The sequence below is a fragment of the Archocentrus centrarchus genome, chromosome 4, assembly GCF_007364275.1.
Source record: "Archocentrus centrarchus isolate MPI-CPG fArcCen1 chromosome 4, fArcCen1, whole genome shotgun sequence".
NCBI lineage: Eukaryota > Metazoa > Chordata > Actinopteri > Cichliformes > Cichlidae > Archocentrus > Archocentrus centrarchus.
The window spans coordinates 2,902,351-2,925,637 of record NC_044349.1 but is presented as its reverse complement, the minus strand read 5'-3'; the positions used below and the strand labels follow the sequence as shown (position 1 = coordinate 2,925,637).

General features: G+C 41.1%; 2 protein-coding genes across 2 annotated transcripts in view; one reads left to right on the top strand and one right to left on the bottom strand.

The window, feature by feature from the left end:
* Positions 1 to 385: 385 nt before the first annotated feature.
* On the bottom strand, positions 386 to 8,934 carry rfc4 (replication factor C (activator 1) 4). Its single transcript, XM_030727692.1, has 11 exons — positions 8,794 to 8,934; positions 7,313 to 7,442; positions 6,459 to 6,537; positions 5,834 to 5,913; positions 5,568 to 5,687; positions 4,495 to 4,638; positions 4,292 to 4,412; positions 1,304 to 1,429; positions 1,117 to 1,197; positions 867 to 980; positions 386 to 699 (listed from the first exon to the last, which is right to left on the bottom strand). Exons 2-11 carry the CDS (start codon positions 7,426 to 7,428, stop codon positions 607 to 609), a joined length of 1,074 nt encoding a protein of 357 aa, XP_030583552.1. The 5' UTR covers positions 7,429 to 7,442; positions 8,794 to 8,934; the 3' UTR covers positions 386 to 606.
* Positions 8,935 to 10,551: 1,617 nt separating this feature from the next.
* Positions 10,552 to 23,287, top strand: part of mcf2l2 (MCF.2 cell line derived transforming sequence-like 2) — a 99,765-nt gene continuing 87,029 nt past the window's right edge. The window contains exon 1 of the mRNA XM_030726699.1: positions 10,552 to 10,756. Within this exon, the coding sequence (XP_030582559.1) occupies positions 10,678 to 10,756 (79 nt within the window). The 5' untranslated portion in view covers positions 10,552 to 10,677. The remainder of the gene's footprint in view (positions 10,757 to 23,287) is intronic.

Genomic DNA, 23,287 nt, shown 5'->3' with positions numbered 1-23,287 from the left:
CACAGTATTATATTACTTAATCATTTAATTCAATTAAGAAGGCGTCAGCAGTACAAACAAGGTGGAGAGGTTTAGTTCAGTGACCAGAATCAGCTGATGGATAACTTACAAAACAAAATCCCCTCGTATCTTACATTATGCAGGGGTAAACTGTGTGTGATGGATAAAAACACTTTGTTCCAGGTTGTAAAGTATACTTTTTAATGCTGTAAAGTTAGGCCAGCCTTTGAAACCAGTGCTAACTGGCCATTAGAGGAACTGTATTTTTCAGCCCAGGAAGTTGTCATTTGGTCATGAGCCACTCGTTTTTTTTTTTTTAACTCCACATTTTCCTTATTTCCATAATTCTTCTACAGACGAGCAACAACTTAAAGAAAACACTGAATACAAAAAAATGATTTATTATTTTCCAGAATTCAAAAAGGGTACAAAAGTACGTTGGGTAAGTAAGAATGGGTCCTTTTTTTTTAAGTGAAGTGCTCCGAGGTTGTTGTTATTATCTGGTGTCCACAGATAAATGTGAGTCAGTGTCTCTGTAAAGCTCCTGGTCCTGGTGGGAGTAGATGACCACACTCTTTCTGGGAGGAGACGTTGCTTTGTGGAGCTTTAGTTGTGGGAAGCCTCCTGCATGATGACTGAACACAGACTCAACAGCTGCAGGTACTCGTCTGCACCGTCTGACAGGCACTTGCTCACCACCTGAACCAGAGAGGAAACGATCAGTTCATTTAAATGATTCAACTTCTACATCTCAGGTCAAAGCATACTGTGGCTACAATATAACGTATGTTAAAAGGATTCATTTAAAAAATCTAGGCGACATTCATCAAAGACTTCCAAAACCAGCACTGTATTAGATCACTTACTGCCATCTTCTCCGTGATGGCCGACTTCTGCTTGTCATTCAGGTCCTGCTCTATGATGGACTCGTGGAGCTGACTCAGGATCTGTGTGGCTGCGTAGCCGTCATCCACCATGCTCTGACAGAGAAGATGATTAAAGATTTAAGTCTTAAGGTCCCCTAAATTTGCCGTAGCTTTACTGTGACAGGCATTTATTTTCTGGTTAACTGTCTATTTCACACTAAAAGTTTCATTGAGCTGTCAGAACACTTACCCTGACGGCTACCTCCAGTTTCTCAAAAGTTCCTCTGAAGCAGATCTGGAGCAAGTTGTCAATCATCTTGTCAGGTACAACCTAAAAAGGGAGCAGAGGCGAGTGCTCAGATGTGCAGGACATTCAAACTACAGTTAATAATCATTTCCTGCAGTCTACTGCGTGATACAAATGGAGTCCAGCTCACCCCTGCTATTTCGATGACAGCGCAATCAGTGATTTCCTTGTCGACACTGAGGCGCGCAGCACTTTGCAGAAACGTGATGGCTTTCCGCAGGTCCCCTTCGGACACCCGCACCAACGCTGCTACACTCTAGATTAAGAAGAACTTATCAGACTCCAGGAGCTGTGCAAAGAAAGCAGTTGCAGCTCTGCTATACCTGAAGCCTTAACATTTTTCCAGCCACATTTTAATTGATTTTATATTAATATTAATGCAGCAAATACATGTCACACAAATCAGACTCTTTTCCATAACAAATACAGGTCAGACATTGATGGTTTACCACCTGGGAAAGGTGGGCACATGACCTGGGCCCAGGAGCCAATAAGGGTCCTTGGCCTGAAGCTAATTTTTTTAAGGTGTTATTGTTTTTAAGATACCAGGGAACGAGGAGCATGATTATAAAATGTTTTGATTGTTCTGACACAATGATGTAAGTAAAAGGTCAAATGTCAACAGTCAATCTGTCAGTCAATGCAGAGAAAGTCTTTGCAAAGTGTAAACTGTCATCAGCTGAGCTGGTGTTATGGCCGGCCTCCTGTGGAGAACCTGGATGCTAATGCTGCTAGCACACAGTTACAGAAGGACTGCAACACCGTGGGAAGTGACAGTAGTGGAGGAGCAGCGCCAGCACTACCAGAGCAGACACACACAGAAACTGGCTGTGGCCTCTGTCCATAACTTTAGACATTTTCATATACAGTTAAGCCTGTCTGACACTTCCTGTTGGCACCTGTCACTGAGAATGGTCCTTTTTGCAAGTGTCCAGGAGGATAACAGATACCTGAACAGCCCATCAATTACAGCTATTAAACCCTGTCTGGTAGTTGCACTTTAACAACATGATCAATGACTTTCTTCACAGAACACTAGAAGGAAGTCAGTCCCCTGGGCTGGATGTTAACCACTGCGGTTTTATTTAGATTAATGTGCACGTTTAACTCCTTAAAATGTACACATTGTGCTGTACATGTCAGAAGTACTTTCAGTTTTCAAAACAGCAAATGTACTGTTAGTTCAAAGTATTACATGCTGTGTGGTATTAAGCTGCCTTGAGCTGCTGTGCTCAGGAAGGGCACATGCCTTCTCCACACACGCAGGTAGAGGAGCCTGTGGTGATGATAATCCATCCATGTATCTGACAGTAGGAAACCGTGGCTAAAAAACAATGAGCCTGATTAAGATGTAAACAAATGCATCTGAAATGTTTAGATCAAATCAACTGAATTAGGCTGGACGCACAAATATTCCCTTTAGCTCAGTTTTTACAGGTAAGCAAACATGTTCACACACTTCAGTTTTAGTTTAAGAATACAGGGTCAGTGAGGTGTTAATAATCATCCACTAATACAATTCCATTAAAACAGACAATACACAACACAACGGTTGAAAATGCTTGTTGTAGTATGCGCTTGTACCACTAGGTGGAGCCTCTTACAATTCAATGAAATTGAGTTACACTCCCCTCCAAAAGTATTGAAACAGGCTTCTCTGCTTAGGCTGCTGCTCCTGCGACCCGGCCCCGGATAGGCGGAAGAAAATGGATGGATGCTTATGCTTTTATCTTTTTCTCAGTAGGTAGAGCAGGTCACCTACTGATCGGAAGGTCAGTGGTTCAATTCCTGGCTACTGCAGGCTGCATGCCCATGTATCCTTGGGCAAGATACTTAACCCCAAGTTGCTCTCCGACCGTTCCGTCGGAGTATGAATGTGAGTGAATGTTAAATAATTAAAGCACTTAGCTTAATTAATTAATCATGGAAGTGCTTGTATGAATGTGAGTGCATGGGTAAATGTAAAACGTGTTGTATAAGCGCTTTGAGTGCTCATATCTGAGTAGAAAAGCGCTATATAAGAACTAGTCCATTTACCATTTACCATTCAACAAAAGCAAAACAACTGCAAAAATCCTCTGCTGTAAGTATTAAAGATTAAATAGTTTAAAAAAAAACTGCTGTTAGTAGTAGTATTAGTTTAATACAGTGATCCCAACACAAACAACTCCAAGAATATTATTTTATATAAAATTATGAGACTGTATGTTAAATCAGTTGTGGGGAGTTTAGAGCAGCCCTCCTTTTATTTCTATTTAATATTATTAGACTTCATTTACTGAAGCTGTGTGCAGATCTGTAAAACGATTTTACAAATTATACAAGTTATGCAAAATTAAGAAATCTTAAATTGTGTTTTGAAAATCACAATCTTCTTTATTCAAATGTCTTAAAATATCAGTGGTGCCAGGGTCAGGCTTAAATCCAACTTCTCAACAAAGTTACAAGATATCAGGTCATCACGGCATTTTTTTCCTCCTAATCTGAGTTGATTTATACTTCTGTGTTATTGTAGCCTAAGACGTAGCTCCACAGAGCATTACGCATTTGTGGATGAATGAATGAAATGTGTTGAAAATATACTTCTACTGGTGAACGACTCACATTCTTTTTGACATTTTGTAAAAGGTCTTAAAGTTGAATCACAGCGGTTGTAAAAAGGGACCTAAAAGAGTTCAGCTGAGACCCGTCACTGCTGAAGATTACACCTCCATTTGTCAGACAGGAACACGGGGCAGACCTCCTTTCATTTGTTACATTTGTCCCTCTTTCAGATCAAATCAGTGAGGCAGAAATTCTCTCAAAGCCTCGTGACTTCAGACACTCTTTGAAGAGACGACAGGTTAACCAGTTACCTACCTCCTGAGACTTGCAGCACAAGCCACGCTTTTCAGGTCTCTTTGTTTTTTAGTGCTGCTTTTGTAAAAATATGTAAAATTTATAGAGCACCCACTGGTAACATTTTATGTCTGGTAGTTTTTCTCCACTGTTCTTTTAAAACCTCACAGTTAACAGTGAAGAGCACTTTCTAAGAATCTTTTTTTTCTAGTAATATCTAAGACACCTTAGAAATTTCTCACAGGTCTGCTACTACAGTACAACGGCACACTGTTCCTACCTCTTTGGTGTATTTGAGGTTCTCCTTTTCACAAATCTCCAGCAGACGTTCTTCCTGGATCCGATTGGCCAGAGGTTTGAAGCGAAACTTGGAGCACCTAGAGGTCAGAGGCTCAATAATCCTAGAAAACATAAATACAGCAGGATTAAAATCTTTTTAAGCGTGTGTGTTATTGGTTATCTGAGCAACAGCACACAGCTGACCTGCTTATATAGTTACAGATGAGACAGAAGCGGGTGGTGCGTGACTCCTTCTCCATGGTCCGCCTGAGAGCGGCCTGAGCCGGAGCGGTCATGGAGTCAGCCTCGTCCAGTATGATGATCTTAAAAGGAGGACACGGCTTCCCACTGCAGATGCAGCAAAGCAGTGAATTAAAGTTTCAGCATTAGATTGGGTTTCACCGACAGAATTTGATACTTACTTTCAATAATTATTCCAACAGCTGTTCTATGAAGCACACAGATGTGTGCTTTTTAAAGCACGCTCACTTTACTTTTAAAGCCAAACACATCTGCATGTTTTAGAGGAAAATTCCACATACGGGAACTTATTAGTTTAGTTTGTCATTGGCTCAAAAATTAGAGAAGGATCCTTTTTTTTTTTTTAAATTCTGAATCACATTGACTAATTTATCACTATAAGTAACCTCAAGTTTAAAAGCAAACAGAAAACTTACAGTAAAACTCGTCAACAACCATAAAATCACCCTGTAAATGAGATACAACTCCCTTTCACACAACTGAAAGACAGAAAAATCTGTTGCTCTAATTTAGGTTTCCTATAACTGTTCACTCAGTCTCAGCAACACTTGGTTGCAGGATGCAAGCAGCTACAACAGGGTAAAAAAACATTATGAATGTTCTCCATTTTTACATGTTACAGATTCAAAGATGAAATTACAACAAATCCAATCCAGCAGTTACTAATGTTGGCATTTCATGGATCAGCTCAGTTACATGGGTTATTTTTCCATTCATGAAGCACACACCCACACAACATGAAGCATAAGGCCTTCAAAGCTGACATGTACTGTCACTGTAAGTTTCTACATTCATCTGGTCCCCAAACGCAGCTTATTCACAATTCCCAGGAGTTTTCCGAGCCCAGAAAACGTGTCTAATGAACTCCAAATTTTCCAAGATGTGTGGAAAGTCTGCCTAAGCGTAGGATCTTTAAGCTTGGCTTTTTTTTTCCTCTCTTTTTTTTCTGCAGAGTAACCATTAGGAAAATTGCCCTTAATTTGAGTATACATGTGATGCATTCAGTGCTGACTCACTCTGGGCGCGTCCCGGCCACAGTGAGCTGGGCAAAGTTTTTGACCTTCTCTCTGACGACCTGAATGCCCCTCTCATCTGACGCATTGAGCTCCAGCACCCTCTGCCTGTATAGCTCTGGACTGAAGACGGGACAGGAGAACAGAAGGCATACACGAGCAACATCAGTGCACAGAAAAAAGGAGAGTGACAGAAGAAAAATGTGAAAAGAAGGAAATGCTTGATCTGAAATGTCTTCTCATGCACACCACATGAAAAGTTTACTCACCCATAAAGCTCTCTGGCAGCAGCTAAGATGGTAGAGGTCTTTCCTGTTCCAGGAGGGCCATAGAAGAGCAAGTTGGGAAGCTGCAATTTAAACAGCTCCAGTGATACTGTGCCTTTAAATTCAATTCAATTTAATTCATTCAGCACCAAATCACAACAACATTTGCCTTAAAGCATTTTCTGGCATCACAAAATGAACAATTACAACCTAAATACAAAAATACTGGAAATGACTATGCTAATGTTGTCGCTTGTCTTGTGTGTCAAACTGTTTTGTCACACGAGACAAGTGAGAGTATTCGGAAATATTCTTACTGCGTATGCTGCAAATGTCTGAATGCAAATGTAACAAAACACTCTAATATCTCCAGCAGGTGATGGATACCTAATGAGGAACCCTGCTGACTAAAGTTTCTGTTTCTGAGAGAAAAGAAAGTGTTTACTGCCCACTCCCTCTCAAGACAACCCTTCACATTATGACCTTGAAAGTTATATTCTGGTGTGAAGCAAAAGGTTAGAGGGGGTCAGAATATCAATGGACCAAGAACCAGGATATAATAATATGTTAATAATAAACCAAATGCAGCAACTGAGGCTATAAAAAGCTATAACCAGCTGGTACTCACATCTGCTCCTTCCAGAGACTTCTTCAGCACTGCTACAACCTCCTCCTGAAAGGCCACCTCATCAACACACTTTGGCCTGCTGGAGTTCATTTAGGCAAAAAAAAAAAAAAAGCATTTACCATGCTGGCTCATTAATACTGTGAATTATTTGTTAAATTTGAAAATCAGAGAGTCAGTGATGTAGTAGCTCATCTGGCTCACGATCCATCACAATTCACACAATGCAGCTACTTTCTGGCTGCTCACTAATCAACAAGGTTTGCGTCTCCTCTTGGGATGGAACCTGTGAGCTTTCGATTGTCAGGTGAATGTATAAATCACAACACTAAGGAATCAATTCCTGTGAGAGAAAAAAAACTGGAAAAATGCCCATAAATTTGGGTACAGTTTGAATGAAGAAACATGAGGTGATCTTTATGTGAAAGTCTGATTAAATTCTGACCAAGCAGTTCAATTCTGAACTGTGTATGGGTGTCTCAACATGGTGTGAGCACATCAGCAAAAAATGATAAATTTTCAATAACACCCGTGAGAAAAATGCTTGGTTCACATTTCTGTTATAAAATTCACTTCGCCTTAACTGGACATTGTGTTTTATTTGCAGCTCTGTGGTCAAGACGGGAATCAGTGGACACCCTGTAGTGGATGCAAAATATACTCCCAACTTCATTTTTTTTGTGGATTTAATAATCCAAAAAAATAAAGCAAAAAGAAATTTTTTGGGGGGCCATACTGAACAACACCCCATGCAGTTAAAATTTTCTGCTTCAGAAAAATTTTGTTCTTGAGATCCTTTTAAATCTGTATATTTAATCAGATGTAGTGTACAGTACACCTTTATGGGTCACACTTACTATTTTTCTACCCAAGGAACAGCCTTGGCTTTCTTCTCTGCACTGGGACCAGCGACTGCCTTGTCTTTCTGAGGTCTGGATGCTTGAACCGTAGCTCCTTTCAAAAAGGCCTGCATGACTCCTCCTTATTCTGGTAAAACAGAGGAAACATCAAGGGATTAACAAACATACTAAATACACTACATTACATTTAATATATCATAATTATACAGATATAGGGGTGTAACAATGTCTCAGAAAATGAGACCGAACAAATGTCCAGTAGTGTACTGAATTCCATTTTTCTGCACCATGGTGCCCATCTGAAGCTCTTAATGCCTAGTTTAATCATGCTAGTCTCATGAAAGTTGTGATATTTAAAGCTCGATCAGCTAACAAGTGAACTGGATACACATCAGAATAACCAATATTCAATTGTCGATCCAGTCGTGATCAGGCCTGTGGTAAAGATAAGATAAATCATACACGCACCCCTCATTTTCAATGCTGTTCATTCCAGTCAATCCCAACAAAAACTATACCATCTTCAGCTCTGCCATCTGTCTTTTTGTTAGTGCCACCATCTCCAAACTGTGAATTATTATATCTTTATTTATATTTATAATAACTGCGGCTGCTGTTACACCCAAATTTCCCCTCTGTGGGACAATAAAGGCTGTTTCTTCTTCTTCTTCTTCTTCTATACGTTATAGAGTATATCAGATGGACAGCTCAGGTCAAGCACTTTGGAGACAAAGTTAGAGGCAAGGCTGAGAAAGTTTGGACATGTGCAGAGTCGAGACAGTGGATACACTGGACAAAGGGTGCTGAATATGGAGCTGCCAAGCAGGAGGAAAAGAGCAAAACTGCAGGGGAAGATCGTGGATGCAGTAAAGGAGAACATGCAGAAGGTTGGTGTGACAGAGGAAAATGCTCGGGACAGGATGAGATGGAGGCGGATGATCCGCTGTGGTGACGCCTAAAGGGATCAGCCGAAAGAAGATGCACGTCTCAGAAAGACTTTGCTACAAGCGCTGAATCACTCCAAACAAAATTATAATTGCCTACATCAACATAAAGCCTATTTACTTTGTTTGACAGTGAAATATAGAAATCCACGCTGTGACGCAGGAGTGCCTTTAAAAAGTTTAACACCACAACAGAAAGAACTCTATCTGTTATCAAGCTCGCTTTTAAGAAAGCAAAGTTAGTGATCCAGACATAGCGCGTGTTGCCATGTTGGTGTGAGCAGCATCGAAATGTTAGCAAGCACTTAAAAGAAGTTTGGGCACTACGTCTCCTGGAAATTAAATGCTAATGTTGCATGTGGTCCTATTTAGCATTGTTGCTTTTCGCGTTATAAACACAGCTTATAATAGCAGCTAACTAAGTTAGCCACTGTGCTGAATATTAGCTAATAACATTAGCCTTGCTGTCGGCTGCAAACGGCCACCTCCCGTTTTTTTTCATAAATATGAACCACTATTGGGACAATTTCTTACCAAATAATTCCACCGTCGGAGTTAATAAATGCCCCAAACTCCCAGTAGTACTGAAAGTGACAGCTGTCTGGATGCTTGTCCGGTTAACTCCGCTTCTCAAACAGCGGTAGCGTCTTCCCGCGCTAGCGAGCGAAACTACTTCCGTCGACGTCATTTTGTAACTTCCAATCATATGCTGCCGATGCCCCTCGTTTCCTTAGTCACGTCTCCTCCCATCCCTTTCTGTTTACCTCCTAATTTCCTATCATTTCTTTCTGGTTTGTTAATACACAATATTTGCTCTTATATTTTAAACAATTCAACTGTAGACACATAAATAAAATAAACAAATAAATAACCTGTGAATTCCTATTTAATAATTTCAAATCACAAAAGCAAATTCATCAGAAATATCACCAGATTAAGTGCTTTGTTTTGTCTGGCCACTGATCTTGTCTGTAGGGCCGGTGATTGCCTGCAGAGAGAAGATGAATGAGTAGCAAGAGCACAGATGTCTCTGGCTAATAGACAGTCCCAGGGGCATACAGGGCCATGGAGAAATGCTGTGCCCCTTACATTGTTTGCTTCTGGCAAAATATGGAGCTGGATTAGCAAAGTGGCTTTAGTAGCACTGAATGAATCTATGAAGCCACCGTATGAATGATTTGTTTTGTTTGAGCTCTTGTGAGATGATGGTGAAATCAGAGTTGTTTAACTATAACATTGTCTTTTTAGTGACTAAAAATATATTGTTTTTAAAATGTTTTCTGGTGCTTTCCCACAATTTTCACAAAAGTAGGATATAAATAATTTTTTTTAGTATGTTTTTTGATGATCATTGTGTGTTTTCCTGGGGCTCCAATCCGCTGACAGTCCAGCTCCGGGTCCCAGGATTTCTCTCTTGGACCTATTAACCCCCACCCCATCCACCCACCCAGCCTCCCTCCCTCAGTCAGCTCTGTGTCTCTCCCTCCGCCCTGCAGGCAGGTGAAGCAGCCTTCTGATTCGTTTTCCCTCCGTGTGACTCAGCTTCTTTATGAGAGCAAACAGAGCATCATCAAAGCAGCAGCAGCACTGATTTCCTACCCATCAAGCTTGAGGAGTTTCCCTATCAATGGAGTGGACTCAGCTGTCTCCCCTGGCTGAGGAGCATTCTGCTTTTTTCTAGGTTTGGTGGGCTGTAAATATTTATTTGGTTTTATCAGAATTATTGTGGTTTTCAGTTGGGGGCTTGGAGCATCATAACAAGGAATGGAAAGCTCTCTGACTGTCTGGGTGGCTGATTAATAATTGGCTGTTTTTACTTACAAACTTACTGACAAATAGATTTTTTTTTTTTAATTATTAGCTAATTTTTCTGACTGATAGGGTGACAAACACATTGCCTCTTTTGTTGTCTCACTGCCTGACCTGCTCTGGTTTTTATTGTCTGTTTAATTGCCTAACTGTTACCTTGCTATTGTTTTTCACTGAACACTGACTGATTCTAATTGACTAAGCTACTGTATTTTCTATGTTATTAACCCTGACTGTTTTTATTTGTTATTTCATCTGTACCCCACCAACGGTGTGATTATTTTATTCTTAGACTTTTTAGCTGAATGGCTGGGAGTGGCATCAACATTATCATTATCCTCAGGCTTTGTGACTGCTTGTGCATATAATGAATGTGAGGAGGGGCTTGGAATAATAATAATAATAATATTAAAAAATATATGTAACTAAGAAGCTACAAATAAGAGAAAAAAGGGAGACACAAATCTCAGGGGAGGAAATTGGATTAGGGAGCAAAAGCAGGGGAGATTGTCGAAGGGTGGAAGGGTGACGAAAGGAGGCGTGGCAGCAAAGAGAGAGAGAGAGACAGAGAGCAAGCAAGAGAAGAGTGGATGCAACCCACACCCTGAGATGCTGTGCTGGCTGAGAGAGGACGAGATGTCGGTTCAGGAGCTGCTACAGAGGGTCGAGTGTGTCATCACTCATGTTGGTAAGTCCTCATATTTCCTCTCCTTCCTCTCCATGTCTGTCTGTTCGTGTTTTACTCTCAGGTGGTTTAATTAGAATAAGAAGAGTGCATGTTTTAAAGTGTGTCCCCTTTAGGGAAAATGTAAGGAGAGCCTGCCTCTCTTGTAATATACCCCCCTTGGGGTGAAAGATCTCTATCTATAAATCTTTGATTTAGTTTATAATGTGATGGGAAGCAGAGGAGATGAAATGGAGGCAGAGAATTTCCATCCTCTCATCAGGACCACTGAGTGAAGAGGGATGCAGAGCGATGGGCATGCGAGAACATGCCAGAGGAGTCACTGGGTTCAGGCATGGTTTTCAGCAGCAATCAGCATTTTTTTTTTTTTTGAGCTAATCTTTCAGTTCGTCCTAGATTTAGCTGGGATACATTAACTGTTTCCTTTCTTGTGAGTAAATATTTTCTGAGACCAGGATCATAATTTCTTCTTTTAATTTGAACCATGATGCTAAATGTTCAGTTTTCTGTTAGTATTTTCTACCTCAGTTTCTGTCTTGTCACCTTTCCTCCATCTGTTTCTTCCATTGCGCCTTCTCCTTCCATCTCTCCTCTTTGTCCTTTTCTCATACTAGTCGCTTCTTTTCCATCCTCACTTTGCCCTTTCTGTCCCCTCTGTTTGTCCTTCATTTTGCCTTCCATGCTTTTCCATCCTCTCAGGCCCCCTTTTCCCCCCAGATATGTCCTTTCTCCTTGCACTCTTCTCCTCACATCATTTTTCATTCTCCTCCTCTCTAGTTCTGCATCCGGGTTGTTTCTTGTCTGATGTGGAAGTAGGTTAATGTGCCACGCTGGAGACGGTTGCATTGTACGGTATTCTCCATTGCTGCACTGCCTGCACTGCACAGTAGCTAGCAGAGTGATGGGTAGGGGGGCGGAGGGCAGCCTGTGCAGAGCGTTACTATGGAGACTGGCTCTGAATTCATTTACTGGAAATGATGCTCTGTTAGTATGCTGCCACCAGTGTTTGCAGCTCAGATGACTGTGTGAAGGTGTCAATTTAACTGGATATCTTTTATATTCTCCAACTGTTTTTAAAAGATTACCTATTACACCCATTACATCAGCGAGAAACTACTGATGGTGGCCTCATGCTAACCTGTACATACATTCATTTTAACCTCAAGCCAAGTCTGCACTTTGAAATTTATTACAGTAGGGTGACTTGTTTCAGTCCTAAAGAGGGTGACATGTGACTACAATATGACTGTGTGAACTGACTTATGTCTGCACAACATATATATATATATATATATATATATATTAGGGGTGGGACTCGATTAAAAAAATTAATCGAATTAATTACAAGCTTTGTAATTAATTAATCGAAATTAATCGCATTTTAATCGCATTTCAATATTAGACATGAGAAATATTAATTTAAGTTTAGTTGATGAATAAATCAATATACATAAGCTTAAACTTCAAAATTTTGTTTATTTTCCCACCAGTCTACTACACAGACCAATGAAGGGTGGAAGTGCTCCTGTGATAAGCAAACTCCTGAAATTAAAGTTAAGCATCATAACTGGATAGTTTTATTCAACATTAATGTCTCACTTCTTATAGTTGGAAATTAATCATTCTCTCAGCTGTATTCCTTGATGTTGAAATGTGTTATGCTTGTTTTAACAGCTTATTTTGAATTAAAGACTTAAAATTAAACCACAAAAAGGAGAAAAAGTTCGTTCTCCGTTTAACAGCTGCTTTTACACAGCTGTGCTTCACACTCACGGTTGCTAGGCGACATGAGCTATGCAGAGGCAACGGCAGCTGATATGAAGGCTAGCTGCTCACTTCCGGCCTTTGTGGTGTTCGTGGGCTGCGAAAGACGTGGGCCGGGTCCTTCGCAGGATGCGGCCCCTAATTTGGACATTGTGCGTCGATATAATCTGTATGCCGGGAACTCGTGCACTGAGAAACGTTCCACGGTGCAAAGTGCGATTAAAATGCGTTAAAATTTTTAACGCGTTAATTTCCCCATAATTAATTAATCGAAATTAACGCGTTAAAGTCCCACCCCTAATATATATATATATATATATATATATATATATATATATATATATATATATATATATATATATATATATATATATATATATATATATATATATATGATATATGCAGCTACTTGAAAAATTAACCACACCAAGCAGTACAATTTTTCATGACTACAATTTGTGCATTATGTTTCTTTCTAATACAAAGGTTTTTTGAGTGCAGTCTTAAAGTAATACAGCACTACATATTATATGTCTAGTTAAAAGCCTTTTCCCTTCTGAGATCAATGATGACAAGTAACCCTAACCCGATGTTCTGGAGACAAGAATCCCCCCTCCAAAAAAAAAAACCAGCCATGCCCACATGGGTTCTTTCTAAGTACTCCAGCTTCCTCCCACAGCTCAAAGACATGCATGTTAGGTTAATCAGTGAAACTAAATTGACAGTAGGTTCAAATGCGTGTGTGAAGAATTGCCTGTCGGTCTCTGTCTGATGACCTGCACCAGCGTACACCCAATGAAAGTTAGAATAAGCTCCAGTCAAAGGTTGCTGTGTTGGTTAGGAAGGTTCCTAAATGAGTGAAGTGAAGCTGAAAGCATCTGCATGGAAACAATAACAAGAGCTGAATGAATTCTCTAATTAAGAAGAGGTGCTGCAATGCTTCCTTTATGGCCTCCTGTAGCACAGGGATCACTGAACCATCGTTATGAAAGGAGAGGAGTTAATGCTATCCCACAATTCAAAATGATACGTCAACAGCTCATGAAACAACCATCATTACCAGCAAGTGACACAGAGATCACATAAATTACTGCTGTGTTTTCTATTTTATATCATAACTGCCTAACATGCAAATGTGCATTTTTCAATAATTTGTTTAACTGGCTGTTAAATTAATGTTACACTACTTAATAAAATGGGCTTGTGAAGCTTATAAAAGCACTTTGTAATGTGGGTTTAGAACATACACATACACACACACACACACACACACACACACACACACACACACACACAGGTCAATTTGCATTGTTTATGCCCTCATTTTGGGCATTGCTGCACTGCAGATTTTAGGATTATCATCAATTACTTTTAATTGAGAGATGATGAAGCTTTAATAGAGGTGAGCGTTAAAGTGAATCACCTCCTCGGCAGGAAGAGAAAATATGAGTCGACAGCAGAGTGAGCAACTTTTCTTATTACAGCCATTTCATGTCTCTGTTGTCACTGGCAGGGTGCTGCATTCCAATTTTGTATAAAAAAAAAAGCACAATGTATCTAACATGTGGCTTTGTGTAGTCCGTCTTTGGGATGTTGTAGTTTCAGCGCAGCAGACCCATGTCAACAACATGCACTCTTCTTAAGTCCATCATACCTTTCCATGACTTCATAATGCTTCTCATCAAGGTCAAGGAAACGTGATGACAGAAAGACAGAGGTGGTCCTTTTTTCAACCACAACCAAAACAGACCCATGCAGAGAGTCAGAAACTGAATGGATAATGACTTAATTTTTGCTTTATCTGCACTTAATTTCCCAGTCAAACTAAAGAAGGTTAAAAATCCTGATCAGCAGTTTTATAGGGACTGCATTTAAAGAGAACCTTACTTCACAAGGACCTTCACGTTATCATTGCTGCAGTACCTCCAGCATTCTCTTAATTAATTAAATCTAAACACATTGCTCAGTCAACAACAGGGAGCTCATTTGTTCCTGCTTAAACCACATTATTACATTATTATTTTGGATGACTCTTGATTTAGACTGTAAATGTGTGCTATTTATCGACCTCTGCAGTTGACCATATGCTCGCATCCTTTATGAGTGCAAACAAAGCAAAATATAAGAGCTCTGATTTTTGCTTTAAAGGAATGGCAGCTCGTCCTCGTCTCTCTAATTTTTCGTACAGTCCTTTTGAAGAGGACCTGTTTGATTTTCCCCTTTGATGCTGGACAGGCAGCAGCAGCAGCAGGAGAAGCTTCAAATGGTGAAATGTAATTGATCAAAGAAAAAATCACTTCTCATTGGTGTGTGCTAAATCATTTGAGACGGATCATGAGAATGTACTGCACCTCTGTCATGTGATGATGCTGTTTGACATAAACTGTGCCTCAGAGCAGGCAGAGGAAGAGGCGAGCAGCTGCATCAAACTCATTTTCAGCAGCCTTTTCGATCTTGATTTAATAAAAGCAGTGCAGACTAGCACCAGGAAAAGGAGTGTGACTGATACAATATTACCAGGTCCATATATCAGCTTGTAGACAATTTCCAGTTGTTTCATTTATGATTTGTTCACCAGCAAAAATGTCAAACTGTGAACCACTTTCTTGGTTTAACTCTGGTCTAAATAACTTGGAAATTGGACATTTTATAAGTTGGCTGTTTTATACAGCTGTCTGTCAGAAATCAAGTAAATACATTCAAAGCATTTAGAGAGTCAAAAAGGATTGAATGGAGTCAATCGAAGTCATTTGGGCACAGGTTTACTCCCTTTGCAGGTGTTTTGGGCTTGCCCAACCTTGCAGAGACCCTGGAGCAGACCCAGGACATGCTGGAGAGATCATATCTTCTGTCTGGCTTGGTAATGCCTCTGTATCCCCCCCTTAAACAGCTAGATGGTCCAGACCTCTCTGCTTGGACTGTTTCCCCTTCAACCTGAACCGACATAAGGAGCAGAAAGTGCTGCAGTGTCATGATCCTGGGCCGTTCCCCCAGTGTGTGTTGTGCTATAGTCTTCTGTTATAGTTATTTGTGTTTAGTTTCTGTTTCCCTCGTGTTGTCTTCCCCGTATTATGTTTATTCAATTCCTGTTTTATTTTGACGATCCCTTGTCCCGTGTGCTTTGTGTTTGGTTTTGCTTCCTGTGTCTCGTTAGCGTGTTCTGTCACCTGTTCTCCCCACATGTTTCCACTTCCATCGTCATTATCCCTCTGTGTTTATATTGTCTGTGTTTTCCCTTGTTCCTCATCATTGCTACTGTCATGGTAGTTGCTGACACTTCTGCTGTGTGTGCCTTATGTTCATAGTTTAGTTCATGTTAAACTCATAGTTTATGGTTCTTGCAAGTTTTTACTTTGTGCTGCTGGCCCCCAGCCAGCCCTGCTTTATGCTGTACGCTTGCAAATGAAGCCAAAGCTTAAATATAGCTCTTGCCTGGCATTGGGGTCCTCTGCTGTGCCTGCCACAGTGATATATGACATGCATGTATGAAAAAGAGTATATATTTTTAATGACACTGTATTGAGTTCATGGAGCTAGGTGATCGTATGGCATCTTTATATGAGATGCTCGTTCTTACAACTTGGAGCTCAAATCCTTCTTTTTGCAGCATATCTCACAATTTTCTGTTGCTAGTTTGTTCTTCCCCTCTGCAGCATTAATGTGGGTGTCTTAGTGATTGGCTGTGAGACACAAAAGATTTCTGAGTCCACATTCTTCCTTCTATAGCAACGTTGTTGTCTGACATTACGCCCGTCGCATTGTCTCTTTTTGGAGATTCATCTCCCATTTCCAGTCAACGTGTTTTTGTGGAAAATTATTGTGATTAATAGGCAGGACTGTTTGACAGCAGTGGCGTCTTACACACCTTCAGAGGCCAGCTACCAAAATCTGTGCTGCAACCTGTTGACAGCTGCTCACGGTTTGTGATATTATTCAGAGCCCCCCCCTCTCCCTGAAACCCCTGTCACCCACCCAAGCTCCCAACCATCTCCAACCTTCGCAGTCATGACGTTAGAGCTGTATTCTCTCTGCTTCCTCTTCCTGTATATGATACAGGAGTGGAGGTGGAGAGGGGAGGCACACCATATCCTTTGGAAAGTGTTTGTCTTTCTTTCTGTCTGCTGGATGGAGGCCAGCTGAGCAGTCGTGCTCACAACAGTAGGACTGAACAATAGTACAGGAGAACTTTCACAGTTTGGCTTCGTTTTCTCACAGAATGTTTTAAGAGGATAAATGCTGAGCAGGTCAAATGGGCCAAGGTCAAGTAGTCTGGTCACAATCTTAGTGCTGATGAAAAGTGGATGACTACAGGGTAGAGTTGCTAAAACACGCAAGCTAGCCAGAATATAGAAACAGTCAGTGTCTGGTTTTTGCTTTTAAAACACTGCATATGAAAATATGTTCACAAAGTCCACATACACCCATGCAGGCCTTCAGAATTTGCACTTTAGATCCAAAAGAAAAAAAATATATAAATATACATATATATCCTACCTCCTTCTGCCCAGCCAGCTCCTTCAGCTTATCCAGAGGAAGACATTCTCAGACATAATCTCTCCAGCATGTCCATCGATCTGGAGGCCTCCTCCTGGTAGGACATGCACAGAACACCTCACCCAGTAGGTGCCAGATACCTCAAATGACTCCTTTCGATGTGGAGGAGTAGCAGCTCTACTCTGAGCCCCTCTCAGATGACCGCACACTTCACCCTATCTCTAAGCGAGAGGCCAGCCACCCTTCGGAGGAAGCTCATTTCCGCCGCTTGTATCCACGATCTCGTTCTTTTGGTCACTACTCAAAGCTCGTGATGTGAGGGTATGTAGATCGACTGGTAAATTCTCAGCTTTGCTTCTACATTCAGCTCTCTCTTCATCACAACCATCAGCATCACCCCAATCAATCTGTCAGTCTCCCACTTCTCTCTCCCCTCATTTGTGAACAAGACCCCAAAATACTTAAACTCCTCCACTTGGGGCAGCAACTTGTCGCTGACCAGGAGTGGGCACTCCGCCCTTTTACAGCTGAGGACCATGGCCTCAGACTTAGAGGTGCTAATTCTCATACCTGCCTCTTCACCTCTCCAGTGCGAGCTGGAGGCCACCACCTGAACAAGCCAACAGGACCGAAAGCAGAGATGAGATTCTGAGGCCACGAAGGCAGAAGCCTAGAAACTCTGTCCTTAAAAATTATGAACAGAATCGGTGACAAAGGGCAGCCCTGGTGGCGTCGAACGCCCACCGGGAATGAATCCGACTTGTTGCCGGCAGTGAGGACCAAGCTCGCACTGCAGTTGTACAGTGACTAAAAATGAATAAATAAATAAAAGAAACTAACAAGAGGAGCTTGTAGAGAGTTTATGGAGCTCATCTTGGAAAAACAAATGTGTTTGGCACAACAGTGCATTCAGATTAGAATTCTGATTGCAAAAACTTGTATTTATTGTTACCATTACTGGCATTTGATTATTGTACAAGAACTGGAACTTCTTTGTTTTCAGATTTAAAAAAAAGATAAAGATAAAAACAGTTACAATAACAATAATAATAAATAAAAGTTGGCTGTTCAATTGAATAATTTTTCTTTATACTTCAGGAAATGTGTACTTTGATTAAAAACACACAAACAAAAACTATGAATTCATGTAATTATGCTGTCATTTTAAATTCAAATTACTATACTGTGATCAGAGTGCTCTTCAGAAACACTGATGAGTACATGTGAATCTCTTCATGGCCTCACTTTTAATTTTTCACTGTTTATCAGAAATAATGACTATATTACTTTACCTGAAAGTTCTGTAATCGTTTCAGCAATAACTTATTACAGGTAAACTCACTGAGTTAAACCTTGGTTTTATGTTTCTTTGGTTTTATGATAGCAATAAACGGCTAAAAGAAAGCAGAAAACAACATCTGTTCCTTTTTGCTCTGGGACTGGTGGGAATGCCGCGGTCATCAATTATTCAAAGTGCTCGAGGGCAGCGTGCGAAACGTCAGTACTCAATAATGTGTGGACATGTACCTTCTGTGGATCCTGGACTGTCACTTTAAGATGGTTGGCTTGCGTCACCTCCGGTCTGCAGGAGAAGGTCATTTTCAGGGAGTTCGCCAAGGCCTGCAGTGACATAATCCATGATGTCATGGAGCCAGTGAAGCCTTTTCACAGTTACTAAACAGTTAGGACAGAAACTGAGTGGAAAAGAGGCTGTTTTAACGGGACCAACAGGATAAAAGTCCTCTTTTTCCTGATGAAGTATTTTTGAAAAATACACTAAATCCCTACAGGCTGCTCTGGACTCCTGACTGATGCACATGCAGCTCAACATTACCAGCTTTCAGCTACCACTGGAGAAGGAGTCGTATTGAGAAAAGACATTTTATTAGTAACTTATATGAACCAGTCATTAAATAGCACACAGCTGTGGTGGGTTTGAGTGGAAATAACTCTCCTCCACAAACGATGAAGTCCCACCCGGGACCACTTTCCTCAAAAGTAGTTTGTTGCTTGTCCTTCAATGGAGAGTCCCACAGTGCCTCCTAGTGTGGAGGAGGATATTTTGCACGCGGTCTGTTGCTGATGCCTGTAGTTGCCTGATCACTGCTCATGTACGTGTAAGAATGCATATTGAATCCAGGTGGAGCATCATCTTACCTTTTGTGCCACTGCCACATTTTTAACTAAGAAAGTGAAAGTATCTAAGAACAGGTGGAGGAAAAGCACTTATCCATGGATAACCAACACCATGACCAGTTTAGTCCAGTTACTGCACGTTGTAATCACCGCACACACTGGACTTGTTTTGTATCTCATGTGTGCTGTACCTCTTTAAAGACTTATACACTTCTGGTCAGAATATTTTTGTATATCTGAATGTTTGCAGCCAGAGTGGTTGTCATCTCAGAACTTGCCCCGTCGTGCCGTTTCCAATACACCAGTTCAAAGTCTAAAGCCGTGCCTACAGAGAGGGCGCCTCAGCCATCTCACACGCGTTCATGGTCAGATCTAGCAAAGAAACAATGTGGAGAAGCCTTATAAATCATTTGTGAGGACGGAGCATAAAAGGAGCAGGACGGGGGGGCTGGGAGTAAACATGGAAGGATGCGGAGAGGAAGGGAAGTCCCCGTTGCCTGATGAGAGTATTGTTGAGGATATTTGTGTAAACTGTGGTAAGAACTGAGCAGCTAAGCTCGTCACAAGGCTGCCAGGAGAGGCTCAACCCCCCCTGTTTGACGAAAACACGAACACCAGCACACATATTCATGTTCCCCTGCCCTCTCCCTCACTTTGTCCTGCTCTTCCACACAAAATGAGGAGGGATGGTCCTGCAGCGCTGAGGGAAACCAGACAGCCCTGAGGAGTCGACTGTAGTGTCACCAGATCTTTGTGTGTGTGTGTGTGTGTGTGTGTGTCACTGTGGACATTGGACTGGATGTTGGTTTAGCAGTGTGGCTCAACCCCTCCTGTACACTGTGTGACAGATCAGCAGCATCATGGGATCAGTAATATGTAAGTGATTGACATACTGACTGAAGTGACTGTCCTACAGGTGTGTGTACTATGCAGCTTTCACTTAATCTGTACTTAGTAAAAGGCCTTTAAAGGGTCAGAGCCTGAAACAATGCTGCTTCCTTGGTACCACCTTGCCGGTGATGGTGATGGAGATCATTAGAGTCAAAGCAAACATCTGCCCATGAGCATGCAGGGATTGGTCAGGAGTGGGAGTGATGTGGACCCGGACTCTGTGGACCTGCTGTTTTGTGTGGTAGTGATAGTGTATTCCAATGGAGTTTAGTGTGAAGTCACACTTAGTGACTCTTCAGGAGGTCCTTATATCTTTAAAGAGGAAACTGCAAATTTATTGATATTATAGATATTTGTTTTGTGTTTGTGTGTTAGACTTATTTAAGACCTGTCCCATCACAATACGAGGGACTGGGAACTCTGAGCATTTTTTTTTTCAATGAAAATCTGCTATCAATAATAGCATTTTGCCCAGTGAGGACGTTTATAAACCTACAAAAACCATCAGAGCGGTGGTGGGAGCAAAGACAGCACTTTGACTCCTGTGTAAAAAATACTGCTCCAGGCTTTCTCTTTGCTTTCATTTGTATTTTTTCCTTAAACCTTTGGTTTTAGTTGATCTTTGGTTACTTTTGGACACCAAAATTAAAATCTATCGGATGACCCCCACACACTGAACACGGTGCGTGAAAAATGTAATGCCAGAGTCTGGACCAAGTATCAGTATGTGTCAACCTGGCAGAGAGATCGGCCCGACACGTTCGGTGCATTATTGTTGACTGATTGTTCAGCAGATGTGAAATAGTGCAGGAGATGCTGTCTGCAACATGAACAAACAGCAGTAACACTAACATAAATCAGCCTGTCACAGCTGTGGGATTCTTATCATTGTTTTTAATAATGTCAGAGTTTACAGTATCCACTTTTTCAGATATGATAAAAGTCTTCATTTTAGGTGTTTTGGTATAGTGTAGGATATTTGATCTGATGAAATAAAAAAATACAGGTAAACTAGATTAATCCTAAATCTTTATACATGTTCCCACTGAAGGCTAACTCCATGAATGCAATTTTTAAAAAAAAAAAATGCAAATTTCTCAGTTTGTGCCTAATGTGATGATTACATGTGATAACGAACCGTCTAAACAAATTAACAAACAGGCTGTGACGGACAAAAGAGCACAAACGGGCACCTGAAAGTAGCACAGCTGCTGCGGTGGTCAGGGGTTACACAAAGAGACAGAGTGCCCATAACAGAAGCTCTCTCTGGAAAATTCTCTAGCACTGAAAAGCAGATGGATAAACATATTTTCTAACCTGGTACAATCATTGTCTGGGTGAAGTGTTGCTCCAGTCCTGTTACAGGAATTCCCCTAAACTTCAGCACCTAGAGCTTCCACAATGGAGGGTTAGAGCAGCTATTAAGGATGAAACAGGGAGCATACATGGATACCACAGGCCAGTATGAAGAGCAAAGTGAGTATTTCAAGCAGCAAAAGACAGAGGATAATGTGGAAGAGGGAACCTCTCCATGGAAATCATGATGACGCTGATGATTAGTTTTTTCAAAAAGGTTGGCAGAGATGCTCTAGTCTGCACAGGAAAAGGGTCTCATTAAGGTTAAGATCCCAAAGTCTTTGCAGGAAACACCATCCTGTAGAACTTCAACCTTCAGACTCAAAGGCAGCCAGGCACAGCTGTAGCTGACCAGGGGCAGCAGAGGCCAGCTGTGACAAAAATGACAGTCCAAGAAGAGGATGACCTCAGGGACAGCTCGAGTCCTCGCAGGCCTGTGTCACACTGTAACAGTCTGTTTAACCTTAAGCTCTGGTTTATAAAAGAGTAGCTAGAATAAAATAAATAAGTAAAGGTGTGTTGTAAAATCTTGGTATAACTCACAAACGCTCAGCTTAAAGCAGGTAACCCGTAAGCTGGAGAGGAAATGGCATCTCACTAATTTAGAAGATCTTCGTTCAGCCTGGAAAAAGGGATTTGTTGTTCTATTAAAAAAAAAAAGCCCTCCGTGAAGCTAGGACAGCTTACTGTTCATCACTGACTGAAGAAAATAAGAACAACCTCAGGTTTCTTTCCAGCACTGCAGCATCAGAGCTCTGCTGAGCCGAGTATTCCTTCCACTTTAACCGGCAATGACTTCTCACAGATGTATCATTACATACAGCTGCTTTCAATACAACTGATCTGTAATTAAACTCTCTCTGTCTGCGATTGATCTTCCTGATTTAACTTCAGTAGCTAGTAGAATGGGAGGCAGAGCCTTCAGCTTTCAGGACCCTCTTCTGAGGAGCCAGCTCCCAGTTTGGATTTAGGACAATCTCTCTACTTTTAAGATTACAACTTCCACAGCATGTCTTTTGTCCTGTCTCTCTCCCCTCAGCCCCAACCAGTCACAGGAGATGACTGCCCCTCCCTTAACCTGGTTCTGCTTCCTTTTAAAAGGGAGTTTTTCTTTCCCACTGTTACCAAGTGCTTGCTTGTAGGGAGGCGTCTGATTGTTGGGTTTTCTCTGTGTTATTGTAGTGTCTTTAACTTACAGTATAAAGCACCTTGAGGTGACTGATGTTGTGATTTGGCGCTATATAAATACAATTGAACTGAATTGAATAGTTTACTTACCACAAATTAAGCACCATCCTGCAAACTTCAGGCTTTTGGTTTCCGCAGTCTTCCCTTGGTGGATTTCTTTTATTATTGTTAGTATGACTTGCCTACATCGTGATATACACCTCCAATTTTTTCTTTTTCTTTTTTAAGTTCAGTGCCTTGTAAAGGTGTGATTTCATACAAGCTGAAGTTTATGTGGGTTTTTGTACTATCTGTACAGGCTTTCATATTTAGACTGCACTGCTGTGATCCAGTTGCTTAAAATAAGACTTCAGCAGGTAGACCTTTTTCACCACATGGATCAGCTGTTTTCTCACATGCACTGCAGTTCAGAATTTTTTTTAGACACTATAAGACACAACCCTAAGTGTGTAATCAGTCGTTTTAGATATGACATGGTCTTCACCTGACTAACTCCCTGTTAAAAGTCGTGTCAGCTGGAGCCCATGCAAGAATAGACCAGGTAATTCTTAGTCAGGGAAGGTACACACTCCTTCATCTGAGGATAATCTCCAGCCATGTGCTGCATGTGAAAAAGGGCTATTTTTGACAGCATCTCAAACTGACTCTCTTGACTTTATCATGAGCTGCTGAATGTGTGAAATGGGTGTGCAGGATCGTCACATC

Excerpts from the sequence above, each read along its gene's own strand:
- rfc4 (XM_030727692.1), bottom strand. The coding sequence starts at position 7,428 with ATGCAGGCCTTTTTGAAAGGAGCTACGGTTCAAGCATCCAGACCTCAG. Across the intron at positions 6,538-7,312 it reads GTTCCTTGGGTAGAAAAATA|CAGGCCAAAGTGTGTTGATG; the intron begins GTAAGTGTGACC and ends AATGAACTCCAG. Across the intron at positions 700-866 it reads CCATCACGGAGAAGATGGCA|GTGGTGAGCAAGTGCCTGTC; the intron begins GTAAGTGATCTA and ends TCTCTGGTTCAG.